Source organism: Eptatretus burgeri, chromosome 11 (genome assembly GCF_056783735.1).
Source record: "Eptatretus burgeri isolate ZD-2024b chromosome 11, Ebu_testis_v1, whole genome shotgun sequence".
NCBI classification, from domain to species: Eukaryota; Metazoa; Chordata; class Myxini; order Myxiniformes; family Myxinidae; genus Eptatretus; species Eptatretus burgeri.
In genome coordinates this window covers 7,168,588-7,189,584 of record NC_140971.1, presented here as the reverse complement: position 1 = coordinate 7,189,584, position 20,997 = coordinate 7,168,588, and the positions used below count along the sequence as shown (strand labels likewise).

General features: G+C 45.5%; 2 protein-coding genes and 2 long non-coding RNA genes across 7 annotated transcripts in view; 2 read left to right on the top strand and 2 right to left on the bottom strand.

Moving 5' to 3' along the window:
• The window catches only part of LOC147016421 (alkaline phosphatase-like), a 57,080-nt gene that overhangs the window by 3,190 nt on the left and 32,893 nt on the right, over positions 1-20,997 (bottom strand). For all 3 annotated transcript variants that reach the window (XM_085845062.1, XM_085845064.1, XM_085845065.1), the window contains exons 2-9: positions 20,855-20,949; positions 20,434-20,550; positions 19,214-19,329; positions 17,977-18,157; positions 14,627-14,799; positions 12,798-12,929; positions 10,726-10,795; positions 7,701-7,835 (exon numbers count right to left, since the gene is read on the bottom strand). In XM_085845062.1, coding sequence (XP_085701188.1) covers positions 7,701-7,835; positions 10,726-10,795; positions 12,798-12,929; positions 14,627-14,799; positions 17,977-18,157; positions 19,214-19,329; positions 20,434-20,550; positions 20,855-20,936 — 1,006 coding nt within the window. In that variant the 5' untranslated portion in view covers positions 20,937-20,949. The remainder of the gene's footprint in view (positions 1-7,700; positions 7,836-10,725; positions 10,796-12,797; positions 12,930-14,626; positions 14,800-17,976; positions 18,158-19,213; positions 19,330-20,433; positions 20,551-20,854; positions 20,950-20,997) is intronic.
• Positions 1-20,997, bottom strand: part of LOC147016422 (alkaline phosphatase-like) — a 119,330-nt gene that overhangs the window by 72,050 nt on the left and 26,283 nt on the right. The window lies entirely within an intron of this gene.
• LOC147016423 (uncharacterized) lies at positions 10,701-17,828 on the top strand. Its single transcript, XR_015049044.1, has 3 exons — positions 10,701-10,833; positions 13,095-13,206; positions 17,729-17,828. It is a non-coding gene; the product is annotated as an uncharacterized LOC147016423 (long non-coding RNA).
• Positions 18,047-20,997, top strand: part of LOC147016420 (uncharacterized) — a 60,260-nt gene continuing 57,309 nt past the window's right edge. For both annotated transcript variants that reach the window (XR_015049043.1, XR_015049041.1), the window contains exon 1: positions 18,047-18,187. This is a non-coding gene — a long non-coding RNA (uncharacterized LOC147016420). The remainder of the gene's footprint in view (positions 18,188-20,997) is intronic.

Below are 20,997 nucleotides of genomic sequence, written 5' to 3'. Positions count from 1 at the left end.
CTTCGAACTCACTGTCAACACGTACTTCAATTTTCCGTTTTTTTGTTTTTTCAGAAGCATTTCGACGACGAACAATATGAAAACAGGAGGGTTGATGGTTCAAGACCACTCAAGCACAATGCCGTCCCGACTGTCTTCCCGCATATTGCGCCGGTCACGAAAAGGAAGCCGAGGAAACGACCCCATGACGAGACGACACCACAGAAGGAGCTCGTCCCAGATCACACATACGCAAAACAAGACATGTCTGTGAATGACGATGACAACCAAGATGTCCAACTCGTTGACCTTGCTTCCGATGCCCCTGTAACGCCGGCTGAAACCGACCAGGGTCCTGACTCCGACGCCAAGATCGCAGCAGTGGAGGCGAAAGTGGTCTCTCTCAAGTGGTGGTTACATGAGGCACAGTGGGACAAACGCAAACAAGCCAGGGAGCTCGTCATTCTAAAGGCGAATGTCCAGAAAGTTTTCAACCTCGATCAGATCAACAAGCTGTCTCGTCTCAGCACAAGGGGTACTCAGTGGTCAGCAGAAACCTACAAGAAGGCTCTGCAACTCCGATTTGCATGTGGCAGTACCAGCTACGAAGTCCTGTTGTCGCAACACCAGCCGCTGCCATCACTTAGTTCGTTACGACGGAAGATGGAGGTTATTGCGATGGAACCTGGTATTCTTTATAAAGTGTTCGACTTCCTCCAGCTGAAGGTTGCTACCATGAAGGAACCGGAGCGTGAGTGTTGCCTAACGCTGGATGAAATGACAATTGAAGTGGGATTGCAGTTCGACAGATCATCCAGTGGTTTGCGCGGAAATGTAACTTTGCCAGGACATGGTGGCGCTGCAACGTGTGCCCTCGTATTCATGCTGGCTGGCATCACCTCCAGATGGAAGCAAACAATTGCCTATCATTTTATGGGCAATTTGGTTAACGGAGCCTACTTCCAGCCACTTGTGACGGAAATCGTACAGCGGGCTCATGTCATTGGGCTCCACGTCAACGCAGTCACATGTGACATGGGTAGTGCCAATCGAGCAATGTTCAAGAACTTCGGACTGGTTAGTTCGAAGCACACAGTGACAGTCAATCGAATTCCCCACCCATGCGCTGACGGCAGGTTCCTATACTTCATGTATAGGAACCCATTAAGGCACCTGATCTACCTTCAAATGTCGTCAGCCTGGGAGCAATCAAGGAACTGGCGACATTTCAGGTCAATGACGATCTGAAACTGACGCCCAATCTCGGCATGGAAATGGTGTCGAACACCGCCCATTTCGACAAAATGAAAGTGGGAAAGGCATTGAATTTTTTCATGAAGTCGGTCAGTGCTGGGCTGCACTACCTGGTGGAAAACAAAGGTTTTGACAACGCGTTGCGAACGACTGCCTGTTTTTTGGACTTTATGAACACCTGGTTCGACCTGATGTCCAGCCGTCACCCCGCCACCATGCTCAGTAAAGCGAATACGTGTGCTTACGAGAAGGCGATTCGGCACCTTTTCGAGAAGCTGGTGGTATTCGGAGGGATAGAATGTGGCAAATCGTGCAAGTCGTGGCAATCCGGCGTCATATTATCGACCTCGTCTGTGCTCGATATTCAGAGAGAACTGCTGGCCAGGGGACACCACTTTGTGCTCACATCCAGACTCACGCAGGATTGCCTCGAGAACCTGTTTGGGTGTGTCCGATTCAAGAATCCTGTCCCAAACGCGCTGGAATTCTGACAGGCTCTGAAGCTCATAACGGTGGCGTAATTTCTGAAGTGTCCCACGTCCGGTAATTATCTCGAGGATGACCGGTCATTTTTAGCGGATTTTCTCGACACTCCGAAAGAGAAACCGGCGACACCAGACGAATGTGACGAGGACACATTCAGCTATTTGATTGGAGAGCTGCCTCCTGATCTTCTCAGCAAAGCCCAAGAGAGCAGCTTGTATTACCTGGCTGGCTGCTGTATCTCTTCCATCTCCAAATCCTGGACACATTGCACCACTTGCCTGGAAGCTGCGGAGGACCGCCGAAAGTCTCTCTCGCAGGGCAGTCATAAGGTGGTGATAAGACTGAAGGAGTACAAAGAAGGTGCTTTGACTCATTGCAGTGATGAGGCTTTCAAGCTGTTCAGAGAAAGAGAGAAGCAGTTCAGGATGGTGCAGGACCAGTTGAATGGGCATAACCTGGTTGAAAAACTTGTCCGTCGTCTGTCAGTTTTCTCATTTGATATTCCCGACTGCCACGATCTGAAAAAGAAGCTACTGACGAAGTTTTTCACTGTGCGTCTGAACATCTATTCCAAAGCGCAAAATTTGATCCATGTCAGCCAGGCAAAAGTTGGTACTGCCAGTCAACTCTGCAGCAAGAGCGCGGCAATGAGAGCGTGTGTGAAAAAAAATTAAGTAGAACTGAGCTTGGTGTCAGTTGTTCGTATTAACCCCTTCAGGATGGGAGGCGGCCACAACCTCCTGGTGGTTATAGCCGCCTCCCGTCCTGAAGGGGTCAAGTCATATGGAGAAGAACCGAAGATGGTTTTGACTTTTAACCTCTTATGGACGGGTGACGGCTATAACCGCTATTGCTATAGCGGTTATAGCCGTCTACCGTCCTGGCCATCTCTGGCCATCTACCGTACTTTTTCGTTTTGGCGTTTTCGGAATCTTGTACTCTGTAATTCTGGGTCATGTTTCTTTTAATTCATCCTGAGGAGCTCTCCGAACCATGGTTGGCTTTGCTGAACTGGTCAATTTTGCACTACATTTCTAGCCTCTGTGGTTCGTGCGATACACAGGTTTCCATAGATTCAGGCAAGAAATCTTGTACAGTCAAGAAATAGATTAGTCTGTCCTCAGTGTGCGACTTGCGGTATTATGCCACCTCAGTTATTTTTGGGTGGGTTTATCAGCATCCAGAATACACCATCTTGTAGAGCGACTTATTTTCGAGCAAAGCTCAAAATTTGAAGTCGAAGCTCCCATTACTTTTTGTGTAAGAAGGAAAATGCCCGTTCATGTCGCGCCGCGCGTATGTTCCCACATAGCCAGAATCAAGCTGGCTGGGATGCAATATGGCGCCTGCCTCGCCAGTTGGCCAGACTCTCTTTATATACGGCACTGCACACTGACATCAAAAACCCTCCCGCAATCCTGAGGCAACAAAAACTCCTCCCATCTGGAGGCGGCGAAAGTCTCTCTCTCTCTCTCTCTCTCTCTCTCTCTCTCTCTCTCTCTCTCTCTCTCTCTCTCTCTCTCTCTCTCTCTCTCTCTCTCTCTCTCTCTCTCTCTCTCTCTCTCTCTCTCTCTCTCTCTCTCTCTCTCTCTCTCTCTCTCTCTCTCTCTCTCTCTCTCTCTCTCTCTCTCTCTCTCTCTCTCTCTCTCTCTCTCTCTCTCTCTCTCTCTCTCTCTCTCTCTCTCTCTCTCTCTCTCTCTCTCTCTCCTCGGGCTCGAAGATGCCCCTCCTCAAACTTCTCCCTTTCTCCTTGGATGACACCCCTCTCAAAACTCCTCCCCTCTCTTTCCCAAGGCTTCCCCAGCACTTGACCCGGAGATTACAGGTTTCACGTGCTGCTCCTTCTCCTTAAAACCTGGCTATTTATTGGACAATGCATCATCCTTTGTGTGACGTATTTTAAATGGGACAATTCTTAAGCTAACATTTCCCTACTAAACGACTAAACTACCTGAACATGGAACCTACTAAGCTATACATTTCTAATTATTCTCAAGTTATTATTACCCAACCTTACCTCCCCCCCCCGCCCCCCCGTAACAACATAACAATACTATCACGTCTGAGTGCCCGTTAACACATGCCTCAGCGCCAAGACCTTTTGTCTCAGGATATGACCCTGACGGTCTTTTCTGCACTGTGTTCAGTTATTGAACAACTTCACTGATTCCCAAGGTTCCGCAAATGAGCCGAAATTGACGGCACACGGGAAGCAGATGGCTCGAACAGGTTTTCTTACTTTTAAAGGTTTTATTTTGTATTGAATATTGGGGGGGGGGAGGTGCACGAGACGAGCAGTTTCAGAACAAACCAAGCGAATCAAAAGACAAAGAAGGAAATGGGAACACGCAAACTTGTATACAATGATGAGAAATAAAACAAAAACTTAACCCACTCTCAGTGCCACAGAACACACTTTCACCTGATGATAAGAATGCAGGCAAGGACTTCCCTTTGTCTACGATGTGCATGGTAGCTGCAGGGCACAATGCAGCCCACTGTAAACCAGGTGCGAAACGACGAGAGCCAGCGAGGAAGTCGGTCGAAAGAAAAAGTAAACCAGCCATGTGAGCAGGGCCAGTAATTGGTAGCACCCAACATGAAGATCGCCAAACAGAGCATGATGAAGTGAACCAACCACGAGGAGCACCTGGGCAATCAGCCCCTCAACCAGCCCTCATGGTCCCCTTTGTCCCTTCCAGATGAGGCCTCCTGGTCTGCTCTCCAGGCCTTTCTTCTTCCTTGTGAAAGTGCTGCTTTACATTCTGTGCCCATGGAGTTCTCCTGCTCTCTTCTGTCGCTGAGGTCCTTTTCTTCTCTCCAAAAACAGGCTGATACCAGCTTGGGTCAATCCCAAAACTTCTTCAAAGAAAACCAGAAGAATGTCCTCCATCACAAGCTCCTCCATGAACAGCTTCTCAACTTCCCGTTCCTCCCGAAAAAATTAACTTTCTGAATTTGAGGTGAAACCCGTCTTTTCAGCCTCTGATGAGGGATGGATCCGGATGGGGAGCACAAGCCCATGAGACCTTCCTGTCCTGATGCATCATACCAAATTTGGACAATATCGATTGGGTAGTTTTTGAGGATAAGATGTTTTCGTCAAATGTTAACAGACGTACGTACGAATAAGTCCATAATCTTTTCTTCTCAGCTGTACAGTCCATTATGCTGCCATGGTTGGCATACACTGGGTAGACGGATCGTGATTGTCTTGTAGCACACGTGACACATGTATGTGTCTCCGTGATGGGAAATCCTCACCTAGCCCCAACCACAAACAAGAGGGGTTTATACACGTACAAAAATTACTCTACGCTCTTTATAAATTACATACGCTACCTCCTCAGCATCACCTGAAACAAACGACTTACTCTCACAGATCCCTGTTACATGGCAATATAACCTACTCGAAACACACGGACCATTCTACACTTACTACAGTCTACCTATGTTCCTAACCCCCACCACCTTCCTAGTGCTTTCCCCCCACCACAACCTTTAAACATGTTAATTAATGGTACAGTTTGGACAAATTTTAAAGCTGAAGTCCCCAACCCTATTTCCCCCATTATCCCTGAAGTTTGCGGATATGCTGTTGACGGGGATTTTAAAGAATGTAATCCCCGTGAATGGCAAGGCCCTCCTGTGTATATACCTGAACACTGCACGGGGTATCGTGTTCTATAAACTCTGTAGTTTATTCTGTAATTGCACAAACTATTTGAATCGTAAACATTTTATTAGTCTATCTCCCTTCCCCCTCCACCACCCTCTCATCCCGTGCAGTGGGAAACGTGTGTGTGTGTGTGTGTGTGTGTGTGTGTGTGTGTGTGTGTGTGTGTGTGTGTGTGTGTGTGTGTGTGTGTGTGTGTGTGTGTGTGTGTGTGTGTGTGTGTGTCGTTGGTTGTTATCTCCATATGCGGGTTTCAGAAGGTGGAACAGAGTCCTCCCAGGTCTCAAAGTATCAGTTTCAGTAAGGGATCATGATTCATGGACCAATTTGTGAGGTTTTCTTGTTCTTAAAGTTTTGTTCTGAGGGTTGTTTTCAGGATCGTCACTGAGCCCCGAACAGCTTCAACTGTAGTTTGTTTGCAGTGATATTCCCAGGGACGTTTTCTTAAGATCTCCATGAGGTTCTTCATCATCATTTCCGTTGTTCCAATTATTATTGGTTTAATTTTGGCGCTCTTCAACTTCTAGGATCTTTTCACTTTATAAGATCCTGGTATTTGGGCATTTTCTTGATTTCAGCGTTTAGGCAAAAATTGCAGGATACTGACTCCTCAATTATCAATGCCGCTTTTCCTTTTTTTATCTGAGAACTATCTCTGGTCGCATTGCTTTGTTTTCTATGTTCACACTGGATGGGATCATCAGGCCATATGTGAGCGTTATGTTCTTGTTTTCAGTGATTGATTTTAGTTCGTGTTTCTGCAAGTTTTTTGGAATTGGGATGTATAAATTTCGACAGATATGCCAATGGATTCCTCCACATACCTTGTTGTGTCTTTGTGTATACAGCTGTTCTGACATGAGTTTCACATCCCAATAGGAGGTGACTCGTGCTCTGTTTCTACCTTGCAGAACCGACACTTGTCCGAATGACTCGGTCCCTCCATTTTCTTAAAGCCATTTCACGTACTGTCCTTGGTCTTGGACGTTTATTATTATATTAATACGCTAAGCCATATTTTGTCGCCACTTTCAGCATGTGGAGTGCTCTGTGGTCTAATGTACAGCATAGGCGATGTGAGATCGCACCAGGCGGATAGGTTTGGGAATTTTTGGCGATTTTCGAATTTTTACATTCGTTTGCATGGTCACATGTGACGTCACTGCTGAGAGGCGTAATGACGTCATGACATCGTCGGTCATTCGCTGACGTCATTACGTCTGTCGTCGACAGACCGTCACCGCTGAGAGGCGTAATGCCACTCCGGGAAAACGGCGTCTGCAATGTAAAACCCTCTTCTGCACATGCTGACTACCTCAGAAGGTGCAATTGACACAAAAAATGCAACAAGTAACATTGTATCTGAAGGAATTCTATAAATCACATCGTGAACACTGGATATATTGACGTCCTAACGAAGCCTCACTTTAGAAACTTCGTGCGCTGCGTGAGTTTGGCTCGTAATGATTAGTTCTCCTTCCCAGTTGAGCTGACCTCTTCTTCGCCATTCCAATGATCCTTCTTTGTCTTTTCCCATTCTGTGCAACTCTGTTATATATATATATATATATATATATATATATATATATATATATATATATATATATATATATATATATATATATATATATATATTTACATTCCTGCTGTTTTGTCATTTTCCCAGTTGTCGGTGTATATTTGTTGATATTTCGCTTTATGTTTTTCTTTAACTTTTTTGCAATTGTTGGAGTTTGTTTCTGTTTTGGTTTCATGTGTGACATCTTCCACTTTGCACCTGTGTTTGGAAATTTTTTTCAGGGTTTGGTTTGGGATATCCTCTCTGGTTTGTTGTCTTCACGTTTGCTTACAAATTGGATTTGGTAATCTGTTTGACTTTTCACGTACTCAACCAGTCCTACAGTTGCCATTCTGTGCACTTGGTTTTTATTTCTAATAATGTTATCATTCATCTAACTATGATTTTGCATTTTATCATTCAAAAGTGTGGAATACAGAATTTTCACATGCGGCCTTGTTTAGTAGTAGGTGGTATATTGTTCCGTAGCATCCACTTGCATCCCTTCTGTGCTGCCGCTGGGCCTTCTTGTGTTAAGTGTGGTGGTACATCATTTCTGTGATGATTCCCATTAGATGTTTGTATGTTGTTGGGAAACAGGTTATTGGTCTATACTTGTGAGGTAGTTGGGTTTCCTCTAATTTTGGGATGAGGAAGGTGTTACCTTCTGTGAGCCATTCATCCAATGTGTGTGTGTGTGCCTGATGTGGAGTGGTGCGTGTGCTGTGCCATGCCATGCCCTTTGACCTTCAACTAGCAGGAAGTATCCGTTGGAGTTTTTATCCAGGATCTCCAGTGCCTTTTTCACCATATCCAAAAGTGAAGGGTCTGTTGTCGTATTCCTTTCTTCTTCATATTGCAAATCTTTTGGTTCAAACAGACCTTGAGGGTTGGGTGGGGTAGGAGACGGTAGTCAGCACACATATGTAACGGATCAGTTTTCTGTAATCCCACAGAGTGGCCCACCAACTGGTACATGGTCATTGTTTGCATCTTACCTTGCATCGTGTGTTGAGGGAATCTTGGAAGTACAATTGTTTCCTGCATTTTTGGAAATGGTGACTAAAGTTCAATGGTCATGGTTGTCCCATTTACAGCCAAGGTACAGTTAATTTGGTCTGATGTGTTGCCGTGTTTTAAAACGACATTGTACCAAGTTTGTGGACCATGTCCTTGAGCTTCTCCGTTAAACTTGTGAAGATGTCGTTATTTAATGTCTTTCACATTTCCAAACGGGTACCGATACAAAACCACATGACCCACTCTTTACCCTAACTTGATTCTCGGCAATTGTTTTCTTTGGGTATATTTGAAGAGTTGAGTGTTTGCACAAAGGCCACATTCTCTCTGGGACCTGAGTCAGTGTGCGACTACCTGTGAGGTCTTGTGTCGCAGAGCAGGGAATAAAATTTCATCCGTTGGTTGGAGGAAATGCAAAAGCAAATGGTCATGGTGGACCTATTATTCACAACAAATTAATTTCTAAAGGGTGTATTCACTTTTTATTGCACACATGATTGAGACATGAACATCACTGCCAAGGTGAGTAAATATCTCTGTGACCTCAACATCCTCACCACAAACAGGTACAGACAAGATGGCAGCATGCAAGATGCCATTGGAAGCCTGGATCTTAGTTTTGACCCAGGAACTCATAATCCCACCGGCTCCGACTCCTCTTTCAGCACCTCGAGAGCCCCCAAAAGAATATAGAGGCTCCGCAAAGATGACTGCATCATCTACGAAATCATGGACAGAGATTTTGACATTCCCAAACGATGCATCTCAGCTTGATCTCTCCGACATCCTCCCCAGAATCCAGTCCATACACGTGCTGAAAAGTGTGGGCGCCAGTACACACCTGACGAACTCCAGTGACACGAACGGCCGAGACGCTGGGGAGTAGAGTGGGGCCGGGACGCTGGGGAGAAGAGTGGGGCCGGGACGCTGGGGAGAAGAGTGGGGCCGGGACGCTGGGGAGAAGAGTGGGGCCGGGACGCTGGGGAGAAGAGTGGAGCCGGGACGCTGGGGAGAAGAGTGGGGCCGGGACGCTGGGGAGAAGAGTGGGGCCGGGACGCTGGGGAGAAGAGTGGAGCCGGGACGCTGGGGAGAAGAGTGGGGCCGGGACGCTGGGGAGAAGAGTGGGGCCGGGACGCTGGGGAGAAGAGTGGAGCCGGGACGCTGGGGAGAAGAGTGGGGCCGGGACGCTGGGGAGAAGAGTGGGGCCGGGACGCTGGGGAGAAGAGTGGGGCCGGGACGCGGGGGAGAAGAGTGGGGCTGGGACGCTGGGGAGAAGAGTGGGGCCGGGACGCTGGGGAGAAAAGTGGGGCCAGGACGCTGGGGAGAAGAGTGGGGCCAGGACACTGGGGAAGCAAAGAGGGAGTGGGCAGTGGAGAAAGTAAAAAGGGGCTGGGGAGGAAAGGAAGCGGGGGGGGGGGAATAATTTGCGAGGGGTATGGTGTCGATGGACACAGTCAGGGGATGCTGAACAGTTGTGGGGATGTGGGGACCACGTGCCTCGTGGTCCCTGGAGTACCGGCGGAAAGTGGACGCAGCGACGCGCTGTTCTGGCACATGCTCCCATACCTGACCTGACCTGTGGGGATGCCTAGAGCGGGTGCAGGGAAACGCGGGTGTGAAGACTATTTTGGAGGGAGGGAGAGGTTCCTGACGTGAGGGTTTTTCATCGTCGTCACACCTACAGTAGAAAAAGGGTTTGATTTAATTATTCCAATGGCGGAGACACGAGAACGGACATCAGGATTTGGGCGGAAATGATGATCGAAGGCACGGAGAAAGACAGCGCTGTGTGATCACGATGGTGGATGGGGCGTTTATGAGTCATCCAAAGATGGAGCGAGTGTTGAAATGGAAGGCAGACTGGGAGAAATGTTTGGAAGCAAGAATGTGAGAATATTGGACATTTTAAAATTGCCGGTTAAAAAGGTTTAAATTGATGGCGCAAGAGGGGAGGAAGAAGAAGAAGAAAAGTTTTTTTTTTGTCATTTATTTTATTTTATTTTTTTAATTTGTATTAAAGAGAAGTTATCAGGAAGGGATTAAAACATGGGTGGACGATCATGGGAACGAGATAATTGAAGACATGCAGTGGGTATGGGAAACAATTGGGGGGTTTGGGGGGAGCCAAAAATGGGGAGGCCTAAAACTATCCGAGCCTGGGACGGCCAGGAGTCGAAATTAGTATAATGTATAAACAGAAGTTTAAAACCTGGTCTTGGCTTAGTGGTTATAGTGGTGGCTTGGGATCCTAGGGCACTGAGTTCAAGCCCCATTAATCATTGAATTAACACCAGGGGGTTGACTCAGCCTGTCATCCTTCCGAGGTCGATGAAATGAGGACCAGTGCAGCAGCCAAAAGGCTGCACACGAAGGGAAGGGGTATCGATGGATTTATTAAATCTGGTATTGGTGTGGCGCAGGCATGATGGGCCGAATGGCCTCCTCCTGTGCATAATTTCCTTGAAATTCCTTGAAATAAACGATTACTGTACTTAGCTGTTTGGAAGCAATGAAGCAGATCTCTCGGAGGACCAAGAGAAGAGGAAGCGACCGTGACCAGGTAACCGGAAACGGATCTATTCAAAGCATTTGATCAATGTATTGCTGCTTTACGCACGCACGCACGCACGCACATTAAAACTCTTAAATAGTCATTGTGAATGTGTGAACATTTGGTGGGCCACCCTGTAGATCCCCAGGTTTACAATGCTCACACTCTCCTTCCCTCCCAAAATGTCAGCCCATCAGGTACCAAGCAGGAAGTCAGTCGTTTTCGCATCAACATCCTCCAACGCCGTCACATTCCAAACATACGCAGCATTCTGCAATAACGACAGTCAAACAAGTTGAATTAACGGAGGTAAGCGTAAATCACCTTTTTAGTTTGGAATAGCAACTACTTGGGATCCGCAGCTTGTATATCCACTCCACACATTGAGCATAATTTGCTACACAACAACCCTAACCCCCATAAACACAGCAAGCAAGACATTAAAGAGCAACCGATGAGAATGTGTTCCCCGTGCCTCGTGGTCCAATATTGAGTCTAATCCGATGGACCGAATGTAATCATGTAGTTGCTATAGCAACGAGGCTGTCCGCCATCTTGAGTGGCAAAACGATGGCGGCAAGTGAATCTGGTGCGAGTACACGCAGGTCTTCTTATTCTAGCGTACGGCAGCTTGACTGCCGGGTAGCTATCATATTGTTGGGGCACAGATGTGCCGCTGACGCTGTGCCCCTCTACCAGTACACTGGTACTCATTTTGCTGACCTCAGAAGGATGGGATGACAGGCTGAGTCAACTCCACCTGGTGTTAATTCAGTGGCCATCGGGCCTCGAACTCAGGATCCTAAGATCCCAAGCCAGCCACCCGAACCGCAAAGCCAACACCAGGCTTGCACACCTTATGATCGTACGTCTGAATATTTTCATGGACTGGAGACACAGAGTGACCACCCATTCCCCCCTGTACAAGGCATGAGATGTTACGGTTGTGTAATGTTTCAATAGTTTGACTTGTTTCAGCATAAGCTATTAAATTCTCAACTTCAGGAAGCATTTCACGGTAAGTGCAAGTGTTTTATCGGTAAATTTGATTGATTATTATCGACAAACTGAGCTCAACCGAGTCTTTCATTCAAGGATTGAATCGCAAGGTTTCAGGTATCAATTCTATAACCAAAGCACAGCTCTGAGTCTGAGTTCAGGACTCCGGTTCTCCATTATTGATGAATGGATGATTATTATTAATGATTGAGTATTTTAGACCGTGGTACAAAGCCTGATTTTCTCAGTCATGACCGGAAACAAAACAAAAAAGGTCAGAAATGCTAGGGGCTTCCCTTTCCTGAGCAAGAGACCTATCATTCATGCGACTGCATTGGAGCATTAATTGTGGAAAGGACATCTGAGGTCGAGAATGAATATAATAATCAGTGTTGTTTCATGATGCTTAACTTCTTGATAAACATCTGTTACTGAGTTTAAAAAAAAAATAAATCCCCTGACAACCATTATTCCACGATATCTCTTTATGTTCACTTCATCAATACTTCTGTCATATTTTTCATGTTTCATCAGGAGCTCATTAAATGTCTCTATTTTGCTTAACAATCCTTGATACATTTCCACAAAAGGGATTTCAAAATAAAAAGAGGGGGAAAAGGGGTGAAAATATCATACAATGCAGTCACATGTATGTAAATTCTGCTGAATATTGTGTAAAGGGGAAATCATTGATGTCCCAAGTCATGTGATCGATACCTGAGACGCGCGAACAAGTGACACACATTGAAACCACACATCCCATTCCAGCTTCCAACCACCTCAACATATCACGTGACCAGGTTCTCATCTCACTTGTCGCTCGGTGTTGTCCCAGTATCGACATCCCTGTTCATTTCCTCATTCGTTCATCCTGACTCGTTTAATACACAGTCACCTCACCATGCTCTCTGTCACCTCAAACCAATTACTCCTCACTCCCTGTGTTCCTCTCCCAAACAGGAGTAGGGGATGGTGATGTTCACCTTGAACCTTCCTCCTCCCCCTCTCATCCTTGCCTACCCCCACCTTGTGTTGGTCTCACAGTTAAGGTGGCTCACTTATGATATTACGGTCTTGAGTTTGAGCCACCTGTCATGCCGTTGAAATAATACCAGGTGGGTTGACAAAATGAGAACCAGCCTACTGGTGACAGGGGCACTGCATCAGCGGCACAGATGTACTTCCAGGAAATGATGCAACTAAGCAGCCACAGGCTGCACACAAAACGACAACAACCCCCACCTCCCAACCATGACTCCCTCTCCCATCCTCACCTTATCTTTATGCATATCCAACCATTTTTGGACGAGATTCTGATTGTCCAGCCGCGTTCCGTTTTGATCAGGATATTCGACGTCCGAATAGTTCGATGGGTACATGTACCTCCTCCCTCCTCCCATAATGACCTACAACACAAGAAAACGAACCAGATGATAGGTATCCAATAGGTATTCATAAGCTGTTTGAACTGTACCTTCATACCAACAATCTGTTGACTTCATGTCGGCCAAAATATTTACAACTTGTGCACCTTCAGTATGTGAGGCTTCTGTTTGGTTTTTGTATGCAAGGTCAAGGCTCATGGAAGAGAAAGAACACACAAGGATGGTCCTGCCTCACCTTTCCTGTCAGGAGCACCTTTCCCACCCGATTTTATGATGCCACGCCCTGCACTTTGTAAAGGTAAATTAACACAACATGCAAGAAGGCAAAAATCAATGCTCACTGTTTGCGCAAGTTTAAGAAATCAAGAGGATTATCGAGCACACAACAATTATTGGCTTTACTTTCGCACCTTTTCAGCTACAGGGCAAGGTGTGGTTGAGTCAGGTGGGGAAGGTTAGACGAGGTTGACCAACGTGGGAAAAAAATGCCCTTGTAGGAAAGGTGAGGCAAGAACATTGTTGTGTAAAAGCTTGTCACGTCGTGGATAAACAGCTTTACTCCTTGTGCAAGTCTTTCTCTAACTTTTATGACGACAGCAGAAAATACAAAAACATCAAAATCTGAGATTTTTAGACAAAAAAAAAACAAAAAAACCATCAATTTATTTAACACTTTCTTCCTGATAAACGATGTTCCCTATTGTAGATTCCAGTTGGTGTGAAGTTGTTGTGTTGTTAGCATGGGCATTGATCACTACTGACTGGGCAAGTGTAGCTCTTGCAAATTGTTTTCTTTGCCAATCATTCCATACCGCTAGTTGGTTCATATCGACGCTTTGCAAGAATCTCACCCAGCCTCTGAACAAGTGTAGCCAAGGAATTAAGAGAGATGCTTCGTTATCTTAGCAAAAATGACCGCCGTAGTCTGATTCAAAACAACACGACAACCAATAAAACGTTTCGAGGTATTCGTTCCCTTGTTCTGTATTCTCATAATATTATTGAAACGTGCATTTCATACTTTAATTGTTAATTCCACTTTTCATCATCATTCTTCAAGTTATACAAACATGCAAAACCCCTCCACCCCCACTTGCCAAAATGTGTCGTGGTAAGGTCCATAGATCAGCTTGGCAAGGGGCTCCTCATTCTGACTCCCCCATTTAATTTATCTTTCTTTCCCTCTTCCTCGTACTCTGTAGCCGCTGCTGACACAATTAATTTGTTTGGAGAAGTTGTCGTCACACAAGGATCGAGTAAGCCTGAAAACGACGGTCCGGAGAGCATATTTGCTCGAGTACCACGACAGCATTGTTGACATGGAGACTGCCAAGTTGTTGAGCGGTGCCGAGTACTCTGTTCCCTTTGAGTCCTTGTTTGAACGCTTTGAATCGAGCAAGCGACTCAAACGATCAAACGTTGCAGACAAAAGGATGTCTAAATGTAGCAATTTGTGAACCTGTTGTCTTCTGTCGTTTCGCTCCTGCATGAACCTAGATTTCTGTATTTGAAAGCTCTAAGGCTTTGAGAAAGACCGAGTCTACTGCTCTCATAATTGGTGATACAATTGGCATCGACAACAATAGATTCAGGCCTCGTCTGCTACTTTCATCATTTGTGATACAATTTGGACAAACAAGCATAGATCTAGGCCGAGTCTGCTACTTTCATCATTTTTTATCCTTCCGCGGACAGACGGGCAAATATCCAGACCTTACCTCGATGTTGGGTATATTCTTCAAAAGCTGTTGTGCTATGTCATCGCACACAGTCCTTGCATCTTCTGGCATGTCTGCATCTGACATCCAGTTCCTATCTGCGGAATGTGCGTACGATGCTCCTGGCGTTGCGTGAGTCACGGGTGTCGTGGTGACGATGCCTGTAGATTTACCTGGTTAAATAAAAAAAAAAATAAAGACACTATAAAGATTGTTCGAAACTTAATTCAAAATAAACACAACTTGCTATGAAAAGCATCCAATTAACTATCAAAATAAAACTCAGTATTTCCCAAAATAAAGTTTGCTCTGTACTTAGAGGAGCTCAGGTGTCTAGTTGGCACCTTGAAACCAGACATTCGTGGTCAATCGATATCTCATCAAATATGAATCGTAACACTGGGAAAGGAACTCTTTCATATGAACGTTAGAACATCAAAATCATGATTCTCATCAATATGAGGGGTCCACCGGTGGGGGGGGGGGGGTCGTAAACCAAATATAAAATACCATTTTTTTTAGATAATGTTTTTCTGCTCCATTGTCTGTGTGCCACTCCTGTTTAGCAATAAATAAGTATCATGTAGTCGAATCTGCTTCGCCTGGCCTTTGTATGACTTCCTCCCAACATCAAGTTGTTCCACAATGTGCGCTAAAGGGAGAGAGATCTTTCCTCCATTTTGATATGTACGAGGCAACGGAACAGCCCTTTGGCTTACAGGACTCTCAGGTCTACAGCTATCCTATCCACCAGTCAGCCAGGTGGCTTTGTGATACCTGTTGAGCCACTGTGTGTCGTGATGATCCCATAAGGAATTTGTTTGGAAGTGGTAGATTTTCCTATGGTATTACAGACAGCTCTGAGGTTTCTCTGCAATCCAAAATAGGCCTTGCGGACCTGCTCCAAACTATCAGGGGGAACTTTGTTATTCATCATACTAAAATATGCAGTTTGGTGTCTGTCTGTCTGTCTGTCTGTCTGTCTGTCTGTCTGACTGATACATTTGGTCATTACTTATCCATTCTCAACCAAACTTGGCAGGGGGAGTAAGGGTCACACAATGGAAGTTGTTGCGACTTCATTTGTCCCCCTCCCCAACGGGGTTTTCCACTTTGGACAAATGCCTTGTTAACGTATTATTAACATGCTTATCGTGGTGTTTCGTGGGGCACCCCTACCAGAAGTTCAAAAAAAATTATAAAGCTCAAATACATATGATTGTCATTTTAAATACTTGCTACTGCTGCTTAACAATGAACTGAAATTGAGGAAACCCAACGTCCTTCAGGCATTATATGCTTATCGTGCCCCCCCCCCCAGAAGAACGGACACGAGCCTAGATATACTGCAATCTATATATCCCATAAAGGATAATAACATGACCATTCCTGCCGCTCCCGTCGGGAGTGAGTGTAATCATATAAATAAAGGTAGCATTTAAATTGATCTCCAGTGCACTCGCTTAGACACCCCTTGCCATCAAGGTACCAATGCACCATTAGTTGGGAGGCCTTGATCCGTAAAAAAATATTTGTATGGACCTGATCCGTACCATGAGTTGGGTAGATCTGATCCATACAATGAGTTGGGTGGACCTGATCCTTTCCATGAGTTGGGTGGACCTGCTCCATACCATGAGTTGGGTGGACCTGCTCCGTACCATGAGTTGGGTGGACCTGATCCGTACCATGAGTTGGGCGGGCCTGCTCCGTACCATGAGTTGGGTGGACCTGCTCCATGCCATGAGTTGGGTGGACCTGATCCGTACGATAAGTTGGGTGGACCTGATCCGTACCATGAGTTGGGTAGATCTGATCCATACCATGAGTTGGGTAGATCTGATCCATACCATGAGTTGGGTAGATCTGATCCATACCATGAGTTGGGTGGACCTGCTCCGTACCATGAGTTGGGTGGACCTGCTCCGTGCCATGAGTTGGGTGGACCTGATCCATACGATAAGTTGGGTGGACCTGATCCGTACCATGAGTTGGGTAGATCTGATCCATACCATGAGTTGGGTAGATCTGATCCATACCATGAGTTGGGTGGACCTTATCTGCACCATGAGTTTGGTGGACCTGATCCGCACCATGAGTTGGGTGGACCTGATCCGCACCATGAGTTTGGTGGACCTGATCCGTACGATAAGTTGGGTAGATCTGATCCATACCATGAGTTGGGTAGATCTGATCCATACCATGAGTTGGGTGGACCTTATCCGCACCATGAGTTTGGTGGACCTGATCCGCACCATGAGTTGGGTGGACCTTATCCGCACCATGAGTTTGGTGGACCTGATCCGCACCATTAGTTTGGTGGACCTGATCCGCACCATGAGTTGGGTGGACCTGATCCGTACCAGAAGTTGGGTGGACCTGATCCGTACCATGAGTTGGATGGACCTGATCCATACCACGAGTTGGGTAGACCTGATCCGTACTGTTGTTTAAGCAAACTGGTGTTGTTCTTTTGGATCTTGTAGTCTTCTGCACATGTGTGCATACCCACTTAAATATTGTGGAGTAGATCTTTTGACTATCAAATGTTAGAATTTTTCTTTTTTTTTTTAAAAATCATTACAGACAACCCGTCTTTGTTTCACTCATTTATATTTTTGTTGTGCAATGTTTAAATCCTATCAGGTTATTAAAAGTCATTGTTTTGCTCGTATGGCATCGAGGTTTAGATCCGATTGACTTTGTACACTCTGCAGTTATTTGTGTACCATTGCACTCTTACTTGAACTGCTCAAGTAATTTTTAATCTTTTTCAATCCTCGAAGGCTTATGTTGCTTTCATCAAATAATCAGCAAATGACTGAATGAAGGAATTGATGAATGATTGAATGGACGTATCTGAAAAATTGACATTTGTTTGCAAATTTGAATTTCCATCATTATGCCTGCCACGTATCCATCTTCACAAGTTCAATGAAACATGACACAAAGTGTGATGATTTGACCACTACGTCGCTAGAGGAACATCTGTTGAATGAAACCATGCAGTTTGACTTGTAACTGTTGCCCATCTTTAGCATAATTTCATTCCCAAGACAAAGTTTGACTCATCCTTCCACCCTTTTGTCTTTTTTTATTCAGGGCCGAGGCTCATGGAAGAGTGAGGAGCAGCAGTTGGACACAAGCAGAGAAAGAAAGAAGAAGAGGAAAGGACAAGAGGAAACACTTGCGATTCAGAAGGTGAAGTGTCCCAGAGTTAATAACCCAGGACAGTAGTCTTGGCTAGACCTCGATCTGTAAGGTCAATCAAAGCAAAACTGGAGCAGTTATTAAATAAATAAATAAATAAATAAAGACTCAGACATCGACAAGGACACGGTTGTACCCACCCATCTCCTCGGCCCACTTCACGATTGACTCCAGTCTGTTTCCTGGATGCAGGGTTGCATTGCAGTCGCCACGGGTCACATTGCCGGTAACACCAAGTGTCCCAGAATTGGTTTTGGCTCCACACAGGTACGCCGTTGCTGTACCAGCGCTGTCCGAAACCTGTGCGTTGGTGGTGTACGTCTGCCAACATGGACAACATGGAGGGGAGAGGTGAGAGGTGTGAGTTAGGGTGAGCCTGAGAAACTAGCGGTCATCACGTCGATGCATTTTCCCCAAACAAGGGGTTTAAACCACTTAATACTCTCACCAGTTCATTCAAAGTCACATTCATTCATTCCGTTTACTTTTTCCTTTTACTTCATTCAATTATCCTCGTTTAGAATCCAATCATGACTGTTTTACTCGTCCACACGCGAATATGATAAAAATTTGTTTGACCCTCTTTCGATTTGGTTTATTACCTCCATCACCTAAGGTGGACTGAGGTTATATTTTCACCCCTGTTTGCCTTGTTTGTGTGTTTGTGAGTGGCATATCTAAAAAGTTTTTGGACAGATTTGGATGAATGTTGGTGGACAGGTTGGGTGTGTGCGACCAGGACGAATGGATTAGATTTTGGTGAAAATCCGGATTTGAGACTTTTTTTTAAGTGATTCTTAACAATTGAGAGATGGGGCCAAAAACGATTATGTAGCATGAGATTTCAAAAAGGTATGGAAGGATCATGACAAAACATGGTGGATGAGTTGGCCAGGTGACAAGCAGAAGCCGATTAGGTTTTGGTGAAGATCCGACCTCTCAGTGGGATATTAAATGTAAACTCTTCAGCCTGGTTGAAGTGTGTGCTCGATCGAGTGTCGTTCCAGCTGTACTGGTGGCACACTATGTACATGCCAGCTTGATATCCATACCCCATGTAATCTCTCGACCACAGTTCACCACTGAACCACACACTCATGGGATGTATTGTATGCATTCGTCTGTGGATGAGAAATCCAAACTATTAATCTCCACTCTGAGTGAATGATGCAGCACTCACTGCCATTGCTGCTCATGGTTGTTTTGTTCAAATTTGATCCAATGGGACATCGACCCCCGGACTAGACTCCTCAATGATCAGCTCGCTACATCAAAGCCATATAATGTACTATCCACAACACCATACCATTTACCTTCCAACGAAAGTTTTTTTTCTTTACAAATGCCATTACTGGCCAGAAACAAATCTTTATATACCTTAGAGAGAGCCACGTATGGGTACTTGTCCATGGCCAGCTTGGTCTCCTCCCCTGGCTTCCCATTGTTTTGGCCCTTCAGGATACGTGTGGCCGTTACGGTTGAAATTCCCATTCCTAGTTTAGGAGTGGAATGGTGGGGGGGGGGGGGGGAATGCATCTCAAACCTCATTAGAGTTTCACAGTCTTCATGCATGATCCACTTGTATATCCAGCCGCTCAATGGTAACAGGACAAACCCACTCATTGGCTGGCAGCGTGTATTGGAGGTGGTGTATACTTGCTGATGAGCTATTTTGGCTGGATACGATTCCTGTAGCATACAATAAATCCCCTTGGTAAGCCGACGATCCCCGCCCAGCAATCGCTGATGGATGTTAAAGATCTCATGATACGTTTGGAAAAAGAGTAGGCCATTGTGTGCCTGTACAACAGAAAAATTCCACCTTCCTGCCGTGATTTAAAGGGGGGGCACTGTATCAGCAGTGCAGTAGCGCATCCTCTTGTCATGATACAACCAGCAGAAAGGTGCTGCGTATGCACAAATAAACCCATTGATCTGCTGGTGTGTACATTCTGCACATCCTGGTTCACACTGGTTCACAAATCCTTCACTCACCCAAACGATTGCAAGACAAACTCTGCTTAAGCACTCTGTTGGCAGGATTAGTCCATGACAAGTCACTCTTTCGACATTCCCATGTAATGACTTTCACCAAACAACCTTTTGCAAAACCCCAAACTGCCATTGCCAATATGTTGCTACGGTTTCCATCGACACGCAGCACATACAAAACCTTGGGGTGACCTGTTTGTTGTTCCTTTCTGAACACCTTCCTCATGACCCTGAAGTCCCATGCTCAAATCCCATATTCAATCTCAATATGTACTTGTCCGTTGTTTACTGTTGTCCGCGTAATTGGTGTGAAAGTGCACCGACGTCGGCTCACTTGTTTGTCCCTGCATGTAATTAGCATGCAGTTCGCTCCTCCGTGAGTCTGTACACTCGAGCACCCTACCCACGACCCCGATCTACAAACTACAGAGGTATGCTCCCAATCCGACTCTCTCCCAATCCATAAGTACTTGAACAAATTGCCAAACCTACGAACCTTTCAATTGGTCCCTTGTGTGTAGGCCTAAAACTAGGCCACAGCCTGTGAGCTCAACCCAAAACCCTCAAGGACTAGGTGTTGTGGTGAGTGATCGCTGAATAATTACCGTCTCCCAGGAACAATATGACGTTTTTGGCTTTACGAACAATGGGGTTAAGATTCTTGACTTGTTTGAGGTCTTCTTTTGCAATGTTGTACCAATACTGTCGAGCTTTCTCTTCCTCTGTTTGAAAAAAACAAACATGGGGAAGGAGCATGGAGAAATCATGTAAGAAATCAACAAGTTATAAATCCTGGCATTTGGGTGGTGGGAAGTTCGGTTATGGAGCCAGAGCGGTAGTTTGAAAATGAGGTTGGACGCAGTTGTCATCGAAATGAGAAACGGAAAGGTAAGAAGGTGAATGGACAGGTCCCAAAACTTAGGTCGTTTCACAGATGGTAAGCTTGGAGCCCAAAAGGGGAAGTCAAGACTTGGGGAATTTCAGGCTTGAATGTAATAGTTTGGGAGATGTGCTCCTTACACATACCTGGGACGGTGCCTGGAAAGTAAGAATCAGTCCAAGAGATTTCTCCCAGAAGAAAGACGAGAGTGAGAAAGCAGATGAACATTTTGGAAGTGTTTCTGCAAATACAAAGATAAACATGGAAGTAATTTGAGGAAAAAAAAAAT